Source organism: Tauraco erythrolophus, chromosome 5, assembly GCF_009769465.1.
Source record: "Tauraco erythrolophus isolate bTauEry1 chromosome 5, bTauEry1.pri, whole genome shotgun sequence".
Lineage (NCBI taxonomy): Eukaryota > Metazoa > Chordata > Aves > Musophagiformes > Musophagidae > Tauraco > Tauraco erythrolophus.
Window position 1 is genome coordinate 66,387,567 of NC_141469.1, and position 14,406 is coordinate 66,401,972.

General features: G+C 35.0%; 1 protein-coding gene across 2 annotated transcripts in view; it reads left to right on the forward strand.

Annotated features, from left to right (window-relative positions):
• Positions 1 to 13,170: 13,170 nt before the first annotated feature.
• The window catches only part of MARCHF1 (membrane associated ring-CH-type finger 1), a 97,708-nt gene continuing 96,472 nt past the window's right edge, over positions 13,171 to 14,406 (forward strand). For both annotated transcript variants that reach the window (XM_086611569.1, XM_086611570.1), the window contains exon 1: positions 13,171 to 13,272. In XM_086611569.1, the coding sequence (XP_086467695.1) occupies positions 13,171 to 13,272 (102 nt within the window). The remainder of the gene's footprint in view (positions 13,273 to 14,406) is intronic.

Consider the following 14,406-nt stretch of genomic DNA (forward strand, 5'->3'; position numbering starts at 1 on the left):
GTTTTTTCTAAAGGTAGCCACAGCACAAGTTGCTTAGGCAACCTCCAGTTCTTATGTGAAGCTAAAGAGTCAAGGCCAGGTTTCACCTCTGTGTGAGTACTAACTGGACAAAAAAACATGCCATGCAATAGTCCAGAATAATTTAAAAATTACTTGCCTTTTTTCTTTGTTATGATTATAGTTACACTTTGTTATTAGCAAACAGTACTGTCAAGTGAGCCTATCTCAAATATTCAAAGCTAATTAAACCAATTTTCTGTTAATCTGAGGTTCCCCGTTATAAAACAAAGAGTAAGCTTTGTTATAAAACAAAGGGTATCTTATTATATCATTGTTGGAAAGTAGGTTTTGCAATATAAATATTTAGATACACTGGATCTTCAGAATTAGGTTAGGCACATGTCTGAAATTTGGATTTCTTTCAACAATAACTCTGATGACATATTGTACAATGTTTTTGCTAGACTTATTTCATTAGCAATGTGTAGTTCATCAATTCTGAATATACAATTAGATCAGAAACTGCTGGAGAGGTTTTTGGTGATACCTGTGGGTTAGTTATGTAAGTAGCTTAGAAATAATAAAAGATCCTTCCAAGAACTATTGCTCTTTTAACTAAACAGTCACAAAACAAAAGGCTAGAGAAACGGCAAAAAAGTCAGTGGGGCACAGTTACTGGGAATAAGAATCTACCTAACTTGCTTCTCACCTATCGAGCAGTCTTGGTTTGGTTCTGGCTAATTGACACAAATCAGAAGATTGACCTGCTGCTTCATTTTCAGAAGAACATTTAAAATATTTACCTACTGCTTGATGAATGAAGAAATGAATTGTTGTTCTGTACAAACATAGACTGAATGGTGAATCTAAACTATTAGCAGGGAGTTTAAATTGATGCCATGCTGGGAATGCTACTGATTGTTTCCTGTTAGTTCTTTATCTTGAAAGAAAAAGATTTAAATTTTGCAATCCAGAATTTCCACTAATACATATGAATTTCTTTATGATATAAATGTTATTTCAAATATCTTTCTTCCTAAGAGGAGGGACAAAAATGAATGAGCATAAAACATTTCATGTTTTGGCTAGTAGACTCTTTAGTAGAACTATTTCATTATAGTGCTGTATGTTTTACATTGTAAGTGTGTGATAGCTTTCTGCTGACCTGATAAATGGCCTGGACCGATTAGTCGTTGTCAGTAAAGTATGTCTATGTAGTGTTGTCTTAACATTTAATTAGATTGCTATAATGAACATCCCCTTACTGTGGTAACTGTAGTGAAGACCACCCTAATTAGTAAATTCTCATAGTTTTTAAAGGGTGCACTTGACATTGTTCTTCTCTATATATTTTGATTACTTTGCCAGTCTCTGAATGTGAAAAATCCACATTCTAGTACATTTTTTTTTTCTTTCTAGTGTGGCAGCAGTTAGTGGCGATAGCAAAGAAAATGTGTAATTTTCACACTTTTGATAGCATGCCTCTTTGTACTTGTACTGAGCTTACATGAAGCAAAACATATTTTAATTCTCAGTGTTGTTTCTATTTCAGGACTTTTTCGGTACTCTTGTAACTTTAAGGACTATGTGGTGCCTTCTGTAAAACTGTAAAAAGCATTCCTTCTGTAATAGAGCTACTGCTCTGCTGAAAAGCAAATTTGAGCTGGCACCTTCATTCCATACTGCTTCTCATGTGGGCTTTTTACTTGGTGGAAAATGAACTTTCTGGTATGAAATTTTGCATATATGTTAACAGAAAGATATATTTCTTTCTGCCTTATGATGGAATTTGCATTTAAATGTCCGTTGGAAAAAAAAAAAAGTGAAAATAAAAACTGTACCTGTTTTGCTTGATGAAGTAATCTTAGATACCAGGTAGAGGTATATTCTTTGTGCAAATGTATTTTCTATTACAGTGCAGGAAATGTAAGACAAAAAGTTCATAATATTAATCTGTATTAGCAATAGACATTAATATTCTAATTAAGCAAACTGCAGTCCCATGGGTTGTCAGTAAAGACTTAAGTAAATATATACACAGGGAATCAATATATTCAGTGTCTGAGAATATTCTGTTCCTTCCCGAGGGCACCATGTCATAGTGCTTTGTTGGCACAGATAAATGAATTGTCATTCTAAACGCACTGGCACATCTCTGCCAGCCAAGGAGGGTCCTGATCCTTCAAAATGTGACGTAGCTTCAGTACGGACACAAGGTTAACAGACTGTCCCTCACGTCTTAACTTGACTGTAAATATTTTCAAAGTGGATTAATTAGCCCTTAGGCATACCCATGGAAGTTCAGCTACAAGAAAGTGCCCGAAGACCACTGCAATGTTGGGCTGTAAGATTCCTCTTCCTACCTCTTTGCTTTATTACATTCTCTGTGCACGTTTCATTTTTCACATCGCAAATGAGCATGTTTGACCCCACTGTTGAGTATCTTGTCTGCGCTTTTCTATTTGTCTTTCACTTATTCCTATCCACTTCCACCTGATTATCAGGGGTCTGACCTGGATTTGCTATACCCTAGATTTTGCAAAAGCTGCGGAGGGCAGGGGCATCTTCAGTTTGTGCTTGCAGTCTTTTAAAATAAGTCCTTGCAGTAGCAATAACAAGCCAGCCTGTGTGTAATTATTTTCACCAGCACATTTCTTTTTCCCCTCAAGACTTCTTGAAATGCTTCTTAGATTTGCAGGTGTCTGGCCTGCAGTTAAATTCAACTTTTACTTTCAAAGTTAGTTTCTTTCTGTTTAGCTTTCTAAATAAGTGTTAAAGTTGAATATAGGCCAACTATCTACATGTGCTTTTGCATTCATCTCTGTTTTCTGTTATTTCATGTTTCCCGAGGCAAAGTTGATTTCTGTGGAGCTGTATACAGGGAAAGGATCCATAATAAAATCTAATCTGTTGAGCTAATTTTTAACAAGTGCACTCTCATTTCACTCATGCAGTTGAGGAAGAGAGAATGGAATGGCATTGGGAAATAGTGTTCTTACTCCAATTAGCTCATTGAGACTGCTAGCATGGCATGTATTTCAAAATTGCAAATAAGTCTCCTGATAATGTAGTAAAAATTGGTTTACTCAAGTTATACCACTTCGTAGGTGTGATTTACTAGTGCTTACTTAATTTTGTAGTGGATTGGTTCTAGCAGTTTGCCAGAATTTTGTTGGTGAAATTCTTATTTATTAACTTTTTCAACAAACATTCCTAGTTTAATGTATTTTTCTGAAGAGAATAAAACCATTAGTGCTAGAAAGGAAAGATACTTGCTTACTTCAAACGAGAGAGTGCCTTCATATAAAAATGCTGTGATTAGAGATGTATATATATGAAAATAAATGGTATAACAGAGAGCAAGAAATGTCAAAGTACTGCAAACCTTAATTAAACCTTAAAGAAATATAAATGTCTGAATTCAGTGTAAAATGTGTAAATGTCTAAATGAATAAAATTTGAACTTCAAGGAACTGGACAGCTAAAGAAAGGAGGCATAACCTATGGACTAGCTCAAGAGGCTATTTTATATAGGAGAAATGCTATATATTTTCGTGATTGGAACAAAAAGGGTATGTAGATTGGTGCTGGAGGTAGAAGAAGCCAGAGTTGATAAGAGAAGAGGGAGAAACTTTCACAAAACAGGAAAAAATTAGCACGTTGGGAAAAAGAGCTAAAAAATAGCCAGCCAGTGTGAGTATTTATGCACAGGAGAGGCTCTGTCACTGAATTACATTGCCAGTCAGGGTTGTGGGAGGTTTGGTTCCAGATTGTGTTGAATCAAAAACATGGTTACCCTTGAGATGGACTTTATTGCAGGTCATCAATGGTATAAAGTATCTCGTCTCTTATGCCTTATCTGTAGAAGGGAGAGAATAGCACGTTCATCTCAGAGAGATGATGAGAAAACAAATCATTGAAAATTACGAAGTGCTCAGGTACTGTGGAGCACGGATGCACTAAATACATGAAGGTAACTCGTTAAATGACACTGCAGAGCTACTCAAGTTAGTGCTGAGCTTACTTGAGAAGTCGTGTGACTGGTTAAGGAGGTCTCACACCACTGTGAAATAGTTCTTATGAGGGCAAGGCTTACGGCTTAGCCATGGAGCTGCTTGTCGGTACAGCAGTTAAACAGCTTTTCGAACAGGACCTTTGTACGGGGCTGCGCTGTGTTACGTGGCTGTGCCAGGTCCCATCCCACAACTGCCACGGGCATCTCTGCACCACACTATACTCCGTGCTGTCATCTCAACTTCAGCGCCAGTGCTCAGTATAGCCTAAAAGAAAGCAGTATGGATGGTAGGAAAGTCAGCAAAGGTTGTAACTGCAAGATGACATGCTTCAGGGGATTGTCAGAGGCAGAGATCAAACCTTCTGGGTGGCACAGGATGAGAACTAGCTGCCTGAGCTGCTGCACCTTGGCCATGGCAGAGTTGCAAATCTTTGTGTGTTCACCCAGTCACTAAAGGGAGCCAGGGAGCAATGTTGTGCCATCAAGCATTGTGCTCATCTTCTCCTGTATGCTCAAGTTCTCAGTTTTATAACTTTACATTTTGTCAGTATCTTTGCTAATGTCTTCTTTCTTTGAGGTTCTGTGGAAATACTTGCAAGAGGGTGGATACCTATTTTGTTCTTAATGTTATTTTGAAATAGAAGAGAGAAACTGATGCTGTGCTTGGTTTTATGCTTTGATTAGCAAACACAACAAATACTCTATCTTTGACTTTTTTTTAAATTGTTTGTGAAGAATAGCATATTATAGGTGTAACGTGCATATGATCTATGTGAATCCTAGCTCGTTGACAGCTACAAGAGTTGTAGTTATGATAACTACATGTCCTGTATTGTTTGGATCTCATGAAGAAGCAAAATCAATATGCTTTATGAAAAATGATTAGTAAATTATTATTATGTGTTATTATAATGTTTTAATTTTTGTTCAGCTGATGGCACCACTAGTCATTTGCCGCCATATTCCATTAGATTATTTTGTAAAATGTTATTGCTGGATTGATTTCTGCCTATATTTAGCTTATTTTTATTTCTAATAAATAGTATTTGTAAGGAATTTGCTCCTCTTAGTAAGCAATACAGTCATATCCACCAATACAAATTTGTAAGTATCCTGTGACTGATGAAGAGTCATTAAATAGTTTATTTGAATGCCAGTTGATAGAAAAGTCAGTCACCTCTGGAAACTGAGGTGCAGCTATTTTCTTGTTAACAGCTACAGACATGAAATTAGTTTGAAGAAGGTGAAATTTTATATTCTCTTGGAAAATACTTGTTAAAGCACTTGTTAAAGTTAAGTTGTATGCATTATAATAAGGAAAGTTCTACTAAATATTTTGAAGAAGGCTTATGTTGTCATCAAGGATTAACTGGATATACTGCCTAATAAGTTGATATAAGAACCAAATTACATTTGATGAAAACTTATAACAGATCTGCTGAAGGCAGAAATCTTGGATTTCTCTTTAACAAAGATTAAATAAGCCCATTAAATAGTTATTAGCATTAAAGTAATTGAAATATAATATTGCAAGTAATCTTTTTTCATATGCCCAATTCTGATCTATGTTATGAAGATTATGTTTTAAGATCTGACCTCTGCTAGGAGGAAATCATGACAGATGGCCTATTCAGGGTTTTTCAGGATAAACGGATTCGGGTTATTTAAGTTATAAATAATTACTGGCCTACTGGCCTAATGCTTCAGTTACTGGTAACAGCTTAAATAACTGGTCTCTTACATAAGTAAAATATATGTTAACCTAAAAGCTAATAATTATGTGAATAAACTTTAACACTTTACTGTGTTAATTTTTGACTGCTGTTTCCAGAAAAAAAAATTACAAATTAGGCCTTAGAAGTGAATGTCTAGATACAAAAGAATGACTCAAATAGCTACAATAATTATTTAAATGGGGTTCTCATTAGACAATAATAATTATGGTGGCATAATTACTGGAAGCAATTATTCTTGTTGCTCTGGCTGCTGTCAAAAAGTAAATCAGGAAATACCTGGAGAAAGTAAGCAGGAAAAAAAATGTCAAAGGATTATGTAGACCTTCTAGTATTTCTGTTTGTAGTTAATTAAATAAATAGAAATGTTTTGCTGAACAGATAATAAATCTGAACATGTGCCAGAAGGTTGGGTAAATATCAGTATGGTGTTCCAAATTGAAATTAGTGGGATTCTTAAAAGTGTCTGTAAATATGTTGAAAGTAAGCCTGAACCTAATTTATTATAGGACTTTAAAAAAAATGAAATGAAACATAAAAAATAGTTAATATGACAGAAATATAATTTTTAAGTATTAACCTACTACTCGCCATTTGATGAGCATTTATTTAATGGTAATGCTTTTACACTACGATTGTTTGGGAAATAAAGCACAAAGAGTCAAAACCAATAATGAAACATACTTTTACATAAACCACTTATTTAAGCACTGTAAATTAAAAAAAATAAAAATCTGCAATAATATATTACAACATTAACTATCATCCTTAAAGAGTCAGCAAAGAATACATGCAGGAAATATGCTGGGTGTAATGGAATTAATTATTCTCAAGTTTTTATTTTAAAAAAATAAATTAATTCATCTTGTTTCTATATACAAAATGAACCTATTGGAAGAGGTGAGAATTTCAGAGAGGTGTTTCTGTTTATTTAGTTGAGGTACAGTGATTGCATTCCTGTCATTCTGATGTTTCTCACTCTAAATGAGATTTTGAAAACTGAAATCAGGTAAGAAAAATTTAAGAGAATAGCAATGAAAAAGTAGCAATGGCCCTCTGGTATAGTGGGTCCTGCAATAGAGTTGTTACAGATCGCATGATGAAGAGCAGTAGTATCTAAGCAACAGGATTTGCCTTTATTCCAGCACTGATGGCCGTTGTCTAGTGTAGGTGCGATATGACAGACCTCTCACGGGAGCTGTACTCAAACTGCTCGCAAGCATGAGGTTTCTGTGTTTCAGATTTGCCAAAGGGGGATGGTTTATGACTGCTCAGAACGCTGTACTTGACAGAAGAACTTCTGTTAAAAATGCTTCTCTGATGAAGGCGAGATACTTCTTCTGTTGGACCGAGCACGGTCTAGCACGCTTTGGCATGTGTAGTTCTGGCACCTCGATGAAATATGAAATAATGGGATTTTCTCTTTGTTCTTAAAACCCCATGTGAATTCAGTATTAATTATCCATCATTTGAAACAGGAGTGTTTAGTGGTTAAATGATGTCTTTCAGACATCTAACCTTTATTGGCTTGAAGAAAAAAAAGGTACTTCTGTCTTTGTATTTTACTTCATTAGCGAGCTCTGCCTGATTTACACCATAAATACATACTACTTCTCTAAATAAACACAAAAGAAAGTGGAAAAGCTTTTTGAGATAGGCTTTTCCTTTTACATGTGTAAAATAGAGTCTGTTAAAGACTTAGTTTAGTTTCTTATGCCCTGTGCATTTGGATAACTGCATGCATAACTTTTAGTTAATGCTTTACCTTCTTGTGGTTTGTATTTTTTTTTTCCATTTTACACTTTCTGCTGTTTCTGTGGCTTCCCTGAAGAGTTTCCATCTGCCAAGTACTCAGTATGTTTTTAACCCGTGCACTTACTAGTCATGCCTTTGTTGTTGATTGAAGCTTTGGTTTAAACTGCTTGACAATTGTATATGGTTAAATATATGCAAACTCACAAAGCAAAAACATGTACTTTGTTCTTATTCTCAAATCTATGTTTGTTTCAAGACCGTTCTCCTTACTACTGAGGAGTCTGATGCATCTGGAATTTACGTGGAGGGGTCCCAAGGGAAGGATTAGGTACCCTTTAGTCACTCACTTGTAGGCAGGAATGTGCCAGGAGCACACACTGTTGCCTTGCTTTTGAGAGCTCTGAGGACAATTCAGTGGATTCCCAGGAAAAGTAGTTGTGATATTAAGAGCAAAAATCTTTTAGGAAACAAAGCCATATTTGGGTATGGTATAGAGGTTACTTATTAAAATAGTTTGGAAAAAAAATAGAATTAAACTCTGCATAAGCAAATACAGATTTGGCAGCAGGTACATGAGTAAAGACTAATTTTTAAAAATATTAAATCGGTAGCCATAAATACATGTTTCTCTTTCTAATTTTACAATGTTTTCTTCTTGCAGTCTTCACAAATGCAAAGAGTAGAATTACAATGCTAAGCATTTACCATGGGGGAAAAAAATCCTGCCATGGTTTCTCTAAAGAGCCTTGAGTGATATAAAATTGCTTTCTGCTTTACGCAAGAGATACTTTTCATTGTGAAAAAAAAAATAATATGTGTGACTATAAAGACAAACATACCTACAATTTTTCTATCTTTAGTAACCCAGAAGACTATTTTCTTTGAAAGTTTTTAAAGATTTCTTGTCACTCTTTGTGTGTTGAGGTTGTGGAGTGGTTAGACAAAGCAATGTTAGCTGCAAAAATTTTTGTACCAGTCATCGTAAACTAATTTATTTTGAATGATTAAATTGTTTTAAGTAATGAGTGAAATTTGGATCCTTAGTTACGACAAAAAGGAATCAGAGTCTTGAAGGGCTAAGGACAACTTAAAATTCATATTAGCAATATAACAGAAAAGAATGAAACATAGGTTGGCTTTAGTTGGAAATAATGATATGGTTAATTATAGTACAGGAGCATCAAAATAGCCACTTTATAGTCTCTGAAAGTTGATTGGATAATATAGGTAGTAATTTAAGAAGATGCTATAGTTGACACTTTGCAGGTTTAAAGAAACAACTGAAGCAAGTTCTAGAAAACTAGATTATAATAAAACTTCTAATACTCTAAAGAGAGGTGCTGATACTGTGGTTGTATTTTTAAAGAACTGCTGAAGTGACACATCTGGTGAGCATAACTAAGTTAAATGACAACTCTGTTTTGTCTTTACAGCTACAGAAATGCGTTTACGTGTGCATAATTGGGTTTAGTCTTCAAGTAGTGCCCTAGAAGCACTTCTGAAATCAGTAATTAATAAATATGAGAACATGATTGAATTCGAATTCTTACATGCACTTAATACAGATGAGTTTGATTGCGTATATGCAGTTAGCTATACAAGAAAACTGGTATCTTGATCGGTACTGTCAGTCTAGGTGTCAGCTGAGCAATTTGTGGGCAATTGTGCTTGGTTTCTGTTGGTCTTTGCATTTATTTATTTTTTTTTTTAATGAGGCTAGCACATTAGGTATATATTTTAGCTAATTGCTGCAGATATCAGTCAGGAAGATAACATTTTACTAGCTTGACCTTTGAAGCTAGTGACATTGCAAATTATATTAATTAAGTGTTAGACTCATCTGTTTCTTGCAAAATTATTCCTCAGTTTGGAGGAGCACTTCTGATGAAAAAAAAAAATTCACACGTTTGCATATGGAAACTAATTTTTTTTCCCTCTGACTTGAAAGAGCCACCCCTGAATTGTACTAGACTGGAATATTTTACAGCTGTTGGCACAATCATATATATTCTACTACGACTTTTCTTTATTTTTTTTTTTTTAATATAGAGATAATTTGAAAACTTGAGGTTGAGCTTCTTATGTGTAAAAATACAGATATAGAGTCATTATGCTGTTACGCTATGGCTACACTGAATTGTTCTTGTGAAACACAACAGTTATGGGATAATATTGACTCACTGGCTGAGAAAAGTTGGTTGTTCACTTGTGACAAAATTAGCACAAGCTATCAGCACTTTCTAGTACATTCCGCACATGAATTTATGTTTGTATTCAAATTGGAATAATTGATTGGAAGTCACAGCTTGATAAGGCTCAGACAAGAGACACACAAAGAAGAACAGGGACTGTATTTCTCTTACCAGAGCTCAGCACTTGAAGGCTATTTGCATTTCAATATTCCTGCAGCTCTGCTGCTGCTGGAATATTTTGATGATCTGCCAAGTCATGCAGTGTGTTTAGTTGCTGGACAAATACCATCACTTTGATTGCTGTTGGGAATTTTCGAAGACAGAGAACAAAACTATTTAGCTTAGATAAAGAACAGTATTTTTGTGTTCAATTTCCTGCTGTTTTACAGTAGCCGTTAGATCCTGGTAAGAACTGAAAAAGCATAACTTTCTCATGTACTTTGCCTTAATTCAGCCTTTGTTGAGGCCTTTATTAGCTGAATCTAATTATATTCCTGAATTAAGTCTACCGATTCTTTTCTCTCTCTAGATTAATGAACTTTTTTTTGAGACATTAGGCTTTTATTTCATATAAATTTAATATATGATTTTTAATACATTGTCCTTAAATAAACCACTATTTATTTAGCATTAATATTGTGGAAGGTGTACTTGAATCTATAATTCTCTATGTCTCTTTGCTTGCATAAAGTCTAAGTAAAAATTCTCTCACCTGGAAAAGTGTGAATAAAGTATTTTTTTTATTTTTAAACAAATTGATGAATTAAGATTTTTTTTTCAGGCAATTTATTTGAATGGTTCTTCAGTTTATGGGCAAGTGCGAAGTCCTTCTTTCAGTTATGATCTCTACAGTGGTAGTCATCATTTTCACTCCTCAGGGCAAAAAAATAATTGCAAATGTTGCAAATAGTTCTGCAGTCCAAAAGGAACAGCATAGGACTATAGCTATAATCAGATGGTTCCCAGTCTTCACAGTCATTTTCCTTCTACTATAGACAGTATAGAAAGGATTGATTGATCACTTACGGAGGGGTGATGGTGGTGTCACTCTTTAGAATTGTCTCCTTGCAGATCCTTGGAGAGCTGCTGCCGCAGGTAGATGACACGCACCAATTTTGGGCATTCGCTCCTCATTACATCTGTGGCTCAGGTAGACTCTGTGGAGCTCTAAACTAACGTGTTTTTTAAAGGTTGTAAAACTTTGAGAACCTAGACTGCTTTCCAGCTGACATTATAGAGGATCTACTGCAAATTGTTAAAATGCCATATACCTGTCTCAGCTGTGTAGAAACTCATAATGTAATGACTTCAAGTAGTTACCTTTGTCATACTCGACTACAGCTGTTGCTTGGGTTTTATGGCTCTTTGTCAGGTCTAAGTACCAGCAGTATCCAGCTGTGCAGAGAAATTTTGTACGATATTCCCTAGACTAAGCGATCGCACTTCATCTGCGATCAAACCCAAACTGTGTAGTATAACACGTTGTATGCTTATATGTGACAGGTGGGATTGTATTCTCAGGTTGAATTGGCTTATATCCACCCCAAGCGTGAGAAGTACATGACTTTAAAGGGGGTGAAGTTTGCATTGCTTCTCTACGCTAAAGACATCTCTGGAAGAATTCGCTGTACATTGAAACATGCAGCAATATAGATCTGTTTTCATCAAAAGTTTACTTGGAAATTTGGTAGATAATCAGAAACAAAGAAAGTAGCCTGACACATCAAGCTATATTAAAATACAGGCCTAAAATAACAATAAGATAATAATTTATCAGAAGTAACAGAATATTAGGAAGGGTCTTCAGTGAAGACCTGAAGCTTTCCCTCTTAAGTGATCAAGAGTGTAATGTTTTGAAAGGAAGCTTCAGCGAACTGCTCATGTAAGCAGTGGCTCATCGGTAGGTGTAGCACACTTTTAATCTGACCTCAGGGCTCCAGGAACTTGGGAACCATATGTTTTGTTCCTAGGGTATCTTTTAAACCACTTATCTTAAATATACTAGGTTAATTTTGCTGCCTTTGCAAAAATATGTTTGTGTGCATTCGGTTTAAAGAAGGAAGTGTAAGAGTGACCATGGAAAGTTGAGATTTGGGTTTTGGTGGGGTTTTTTTTTTCAGTAGTAGAAAGATTGGATATTCTTGTCCAATTGTTGGAGAATGATCAGGAAGTTTTCCATCTGAACAGTGTTCTGGAGAGAAACATATATTATGAATAAATATTTTTTTAAAATCAGTGAAGACTTTCTTAAAAATTATGTGCTTTTTTTTTCATATTCTTTCTTCAGGAAAGAATATGTTTTTTTCTTATTATATGAATATGATATATTTAATATTATATGAATTTTTCATATTCTTTCTTCAGGAAAGAAGCAAAGCAGTGAAGGGCTCCCAGCCAAATATATAGCCACCTTGCTCACGGTGTGCATTCAGAGGAACAGTGAAGTCTGGGATCTTTTCAGACATAGCAAGCCAGAAATTTATACACATGTTCCACTGGACTGTAATCTTAATATTGTATTCTTCTAGGGGAAAATGAAAAGAATTCTTATGTTTATTCCAAATATGTAGTTTTGGTGGTTTTTTTAATTTTTTTTTTTTTAAGGATTTTCTTTTTCTAGCTGGCATTAATCTCTAGTTTCCAGACATGTGCACAAAAAACACACAAGTTTTGCACTGAATAGCTATATTACATGTTTCAACAGTAGAGTAGATTGTGACATTTTAAAAATATTTATGGAGGTTTCCTACACGTAAAATGCCACAACTTACTAGTGCTGTATTTCCAGAATGTGCTGGTGTTACTTAAAAAGTATTTTGTTACAGTTACAAACTAAAAAGAGGTTCATATGCAACTTGCAGTTAGCATGTAGCATTTATTGCTGGTGTATGTACATTACTTTTTACTATTTACCGTACGTCCTAGTGTAACGCTTCAAAACAAGCCAGGTATTCTGATGTGCGTGGGCATGAGTACATGTATGTGTGTTTTCACACTGATGATCTGTATTTAATATCTTCCACTGCTTTAGGACTATTTCTAATTATTTCAGGGAATGTGGCATATTGCATCCAAATGTTATATGGTTTTAGGAATGATGCTACTCTCACAGTTATTTTGTAACAAAATTCCTTTAAAATAACACTTTTTTGATTAAAGTGACAACTTGAGAAAGATTTAACATGGGGGAAGGCACTGAATTTGCTGACGCTGAAATAGTAATAATGCATGTAAGGTGTGCTGAAAGTGCATCGTTCTTTTCTAACCTGCATGGCGTAAGCCTTTGGAGTATTATAAATAAACATGTTCTTCTAAAAATGTCTTTATTAGCTTGTTTAGATATAACTTAAAAAGGCGTTTTTAAAGGCATGCATCCAGAGACATGCACGCAATAAGTCCAAAGTGTCAATATTTCAGGGAATCTAAATTATTTTCAGAATTTCAGAAATTGAGAAGGGATAATTGGAAGGAGAAAATGTTGGGCTGGTGCCAAGCGATAGCTCGTAACCCTCACAGACTTCCAAACAGCACAAGAACACCCGAGGTCTCAGGTGATGCTTCACATAACTCTACTTTGGTGAGTGAAAAGTTGCATTTCATGACGGTGGCATGTGCAGATGAACTTCAGAGCATTAAAGTTATTTTAAAAAACGTAGTGTTTGCCATTGATTGCATTGCCTCAGTGTGTGAAACTCTTTGACGTTACAGCTGTTTACTCTTCCCATTTGCTATTTTTTCATCTTTTTTGTTATGCATGGTCCATTCTGACTTGCATGCTGTGTCTGTAAATCAGTATTGATGTTCTGTGAATAGTAAAGTCTGTAAACAGGAAATGTCCTAATATGGATTACTTACGTTCTTTATGATCTTAATCAATGCAATGGCCTTTGGTCCCTCATGAATACAGCTGGATATTATCTAAAGGTACCTTGCTTGCTCTTTGCTCCTGCTTGTAACAGGAACAAAGTATAGTATGTCTGCACTTGTGTTAGAGAGATGGATTTTAAAATGATCTTCATGTATTTAACATGATGCTGCAAGAAATTGTTGAGTTTTTGCATGCAAAGCTATTGACAGTAGATGTTCAGGCCATGTAAAGTTGACAATTTACATAGTGGAGTTATCATGAATTGTATGAAGTTGAATAAAGTGACCTATTGATAAGAATTTTATTCCTGCATTTTTTACTCTAATCAATTTACATCAGTAGACAACCCCAGGTGAGTAAGAACTAATACTTGAATGTAAAGGCTTCACACTGCCTGAATGTAAGAGCAAAGATTGTTTATGTACTTGTTTTCATTCAACTATATTGACATTTCAGACTACAGCAAAACTGATTGTTTGAAACCTACTCGGTTAAATATGCTTAGTCCAATTTCATTATTAAATTTAAAATAAGCACAACGTTTTCCTATCCTAAGAAGCATGATGTCTCAGGAAGTATTGCCCCCCAGTTGTTGAAACATGGACATCATGACATTTAAGCAGAAAGGTGAATAATTGTTTATAACCACTGATGAGAAGTGGTGTTCCAAAGAGTGTGAAGAAAGTTATAAATGAAGAGACGATGGTCTGTTTGAAAGTTACTGATGTCCTGGTGAAAAAAGCCTCTACTTAATGTGGCAAAATTGTCTTATATGATGGTAGATTATCGAGAATGTAAGTTTCTGCTAAGGAAGAGAACACAAAAAGGCAGCACTAAAATTTG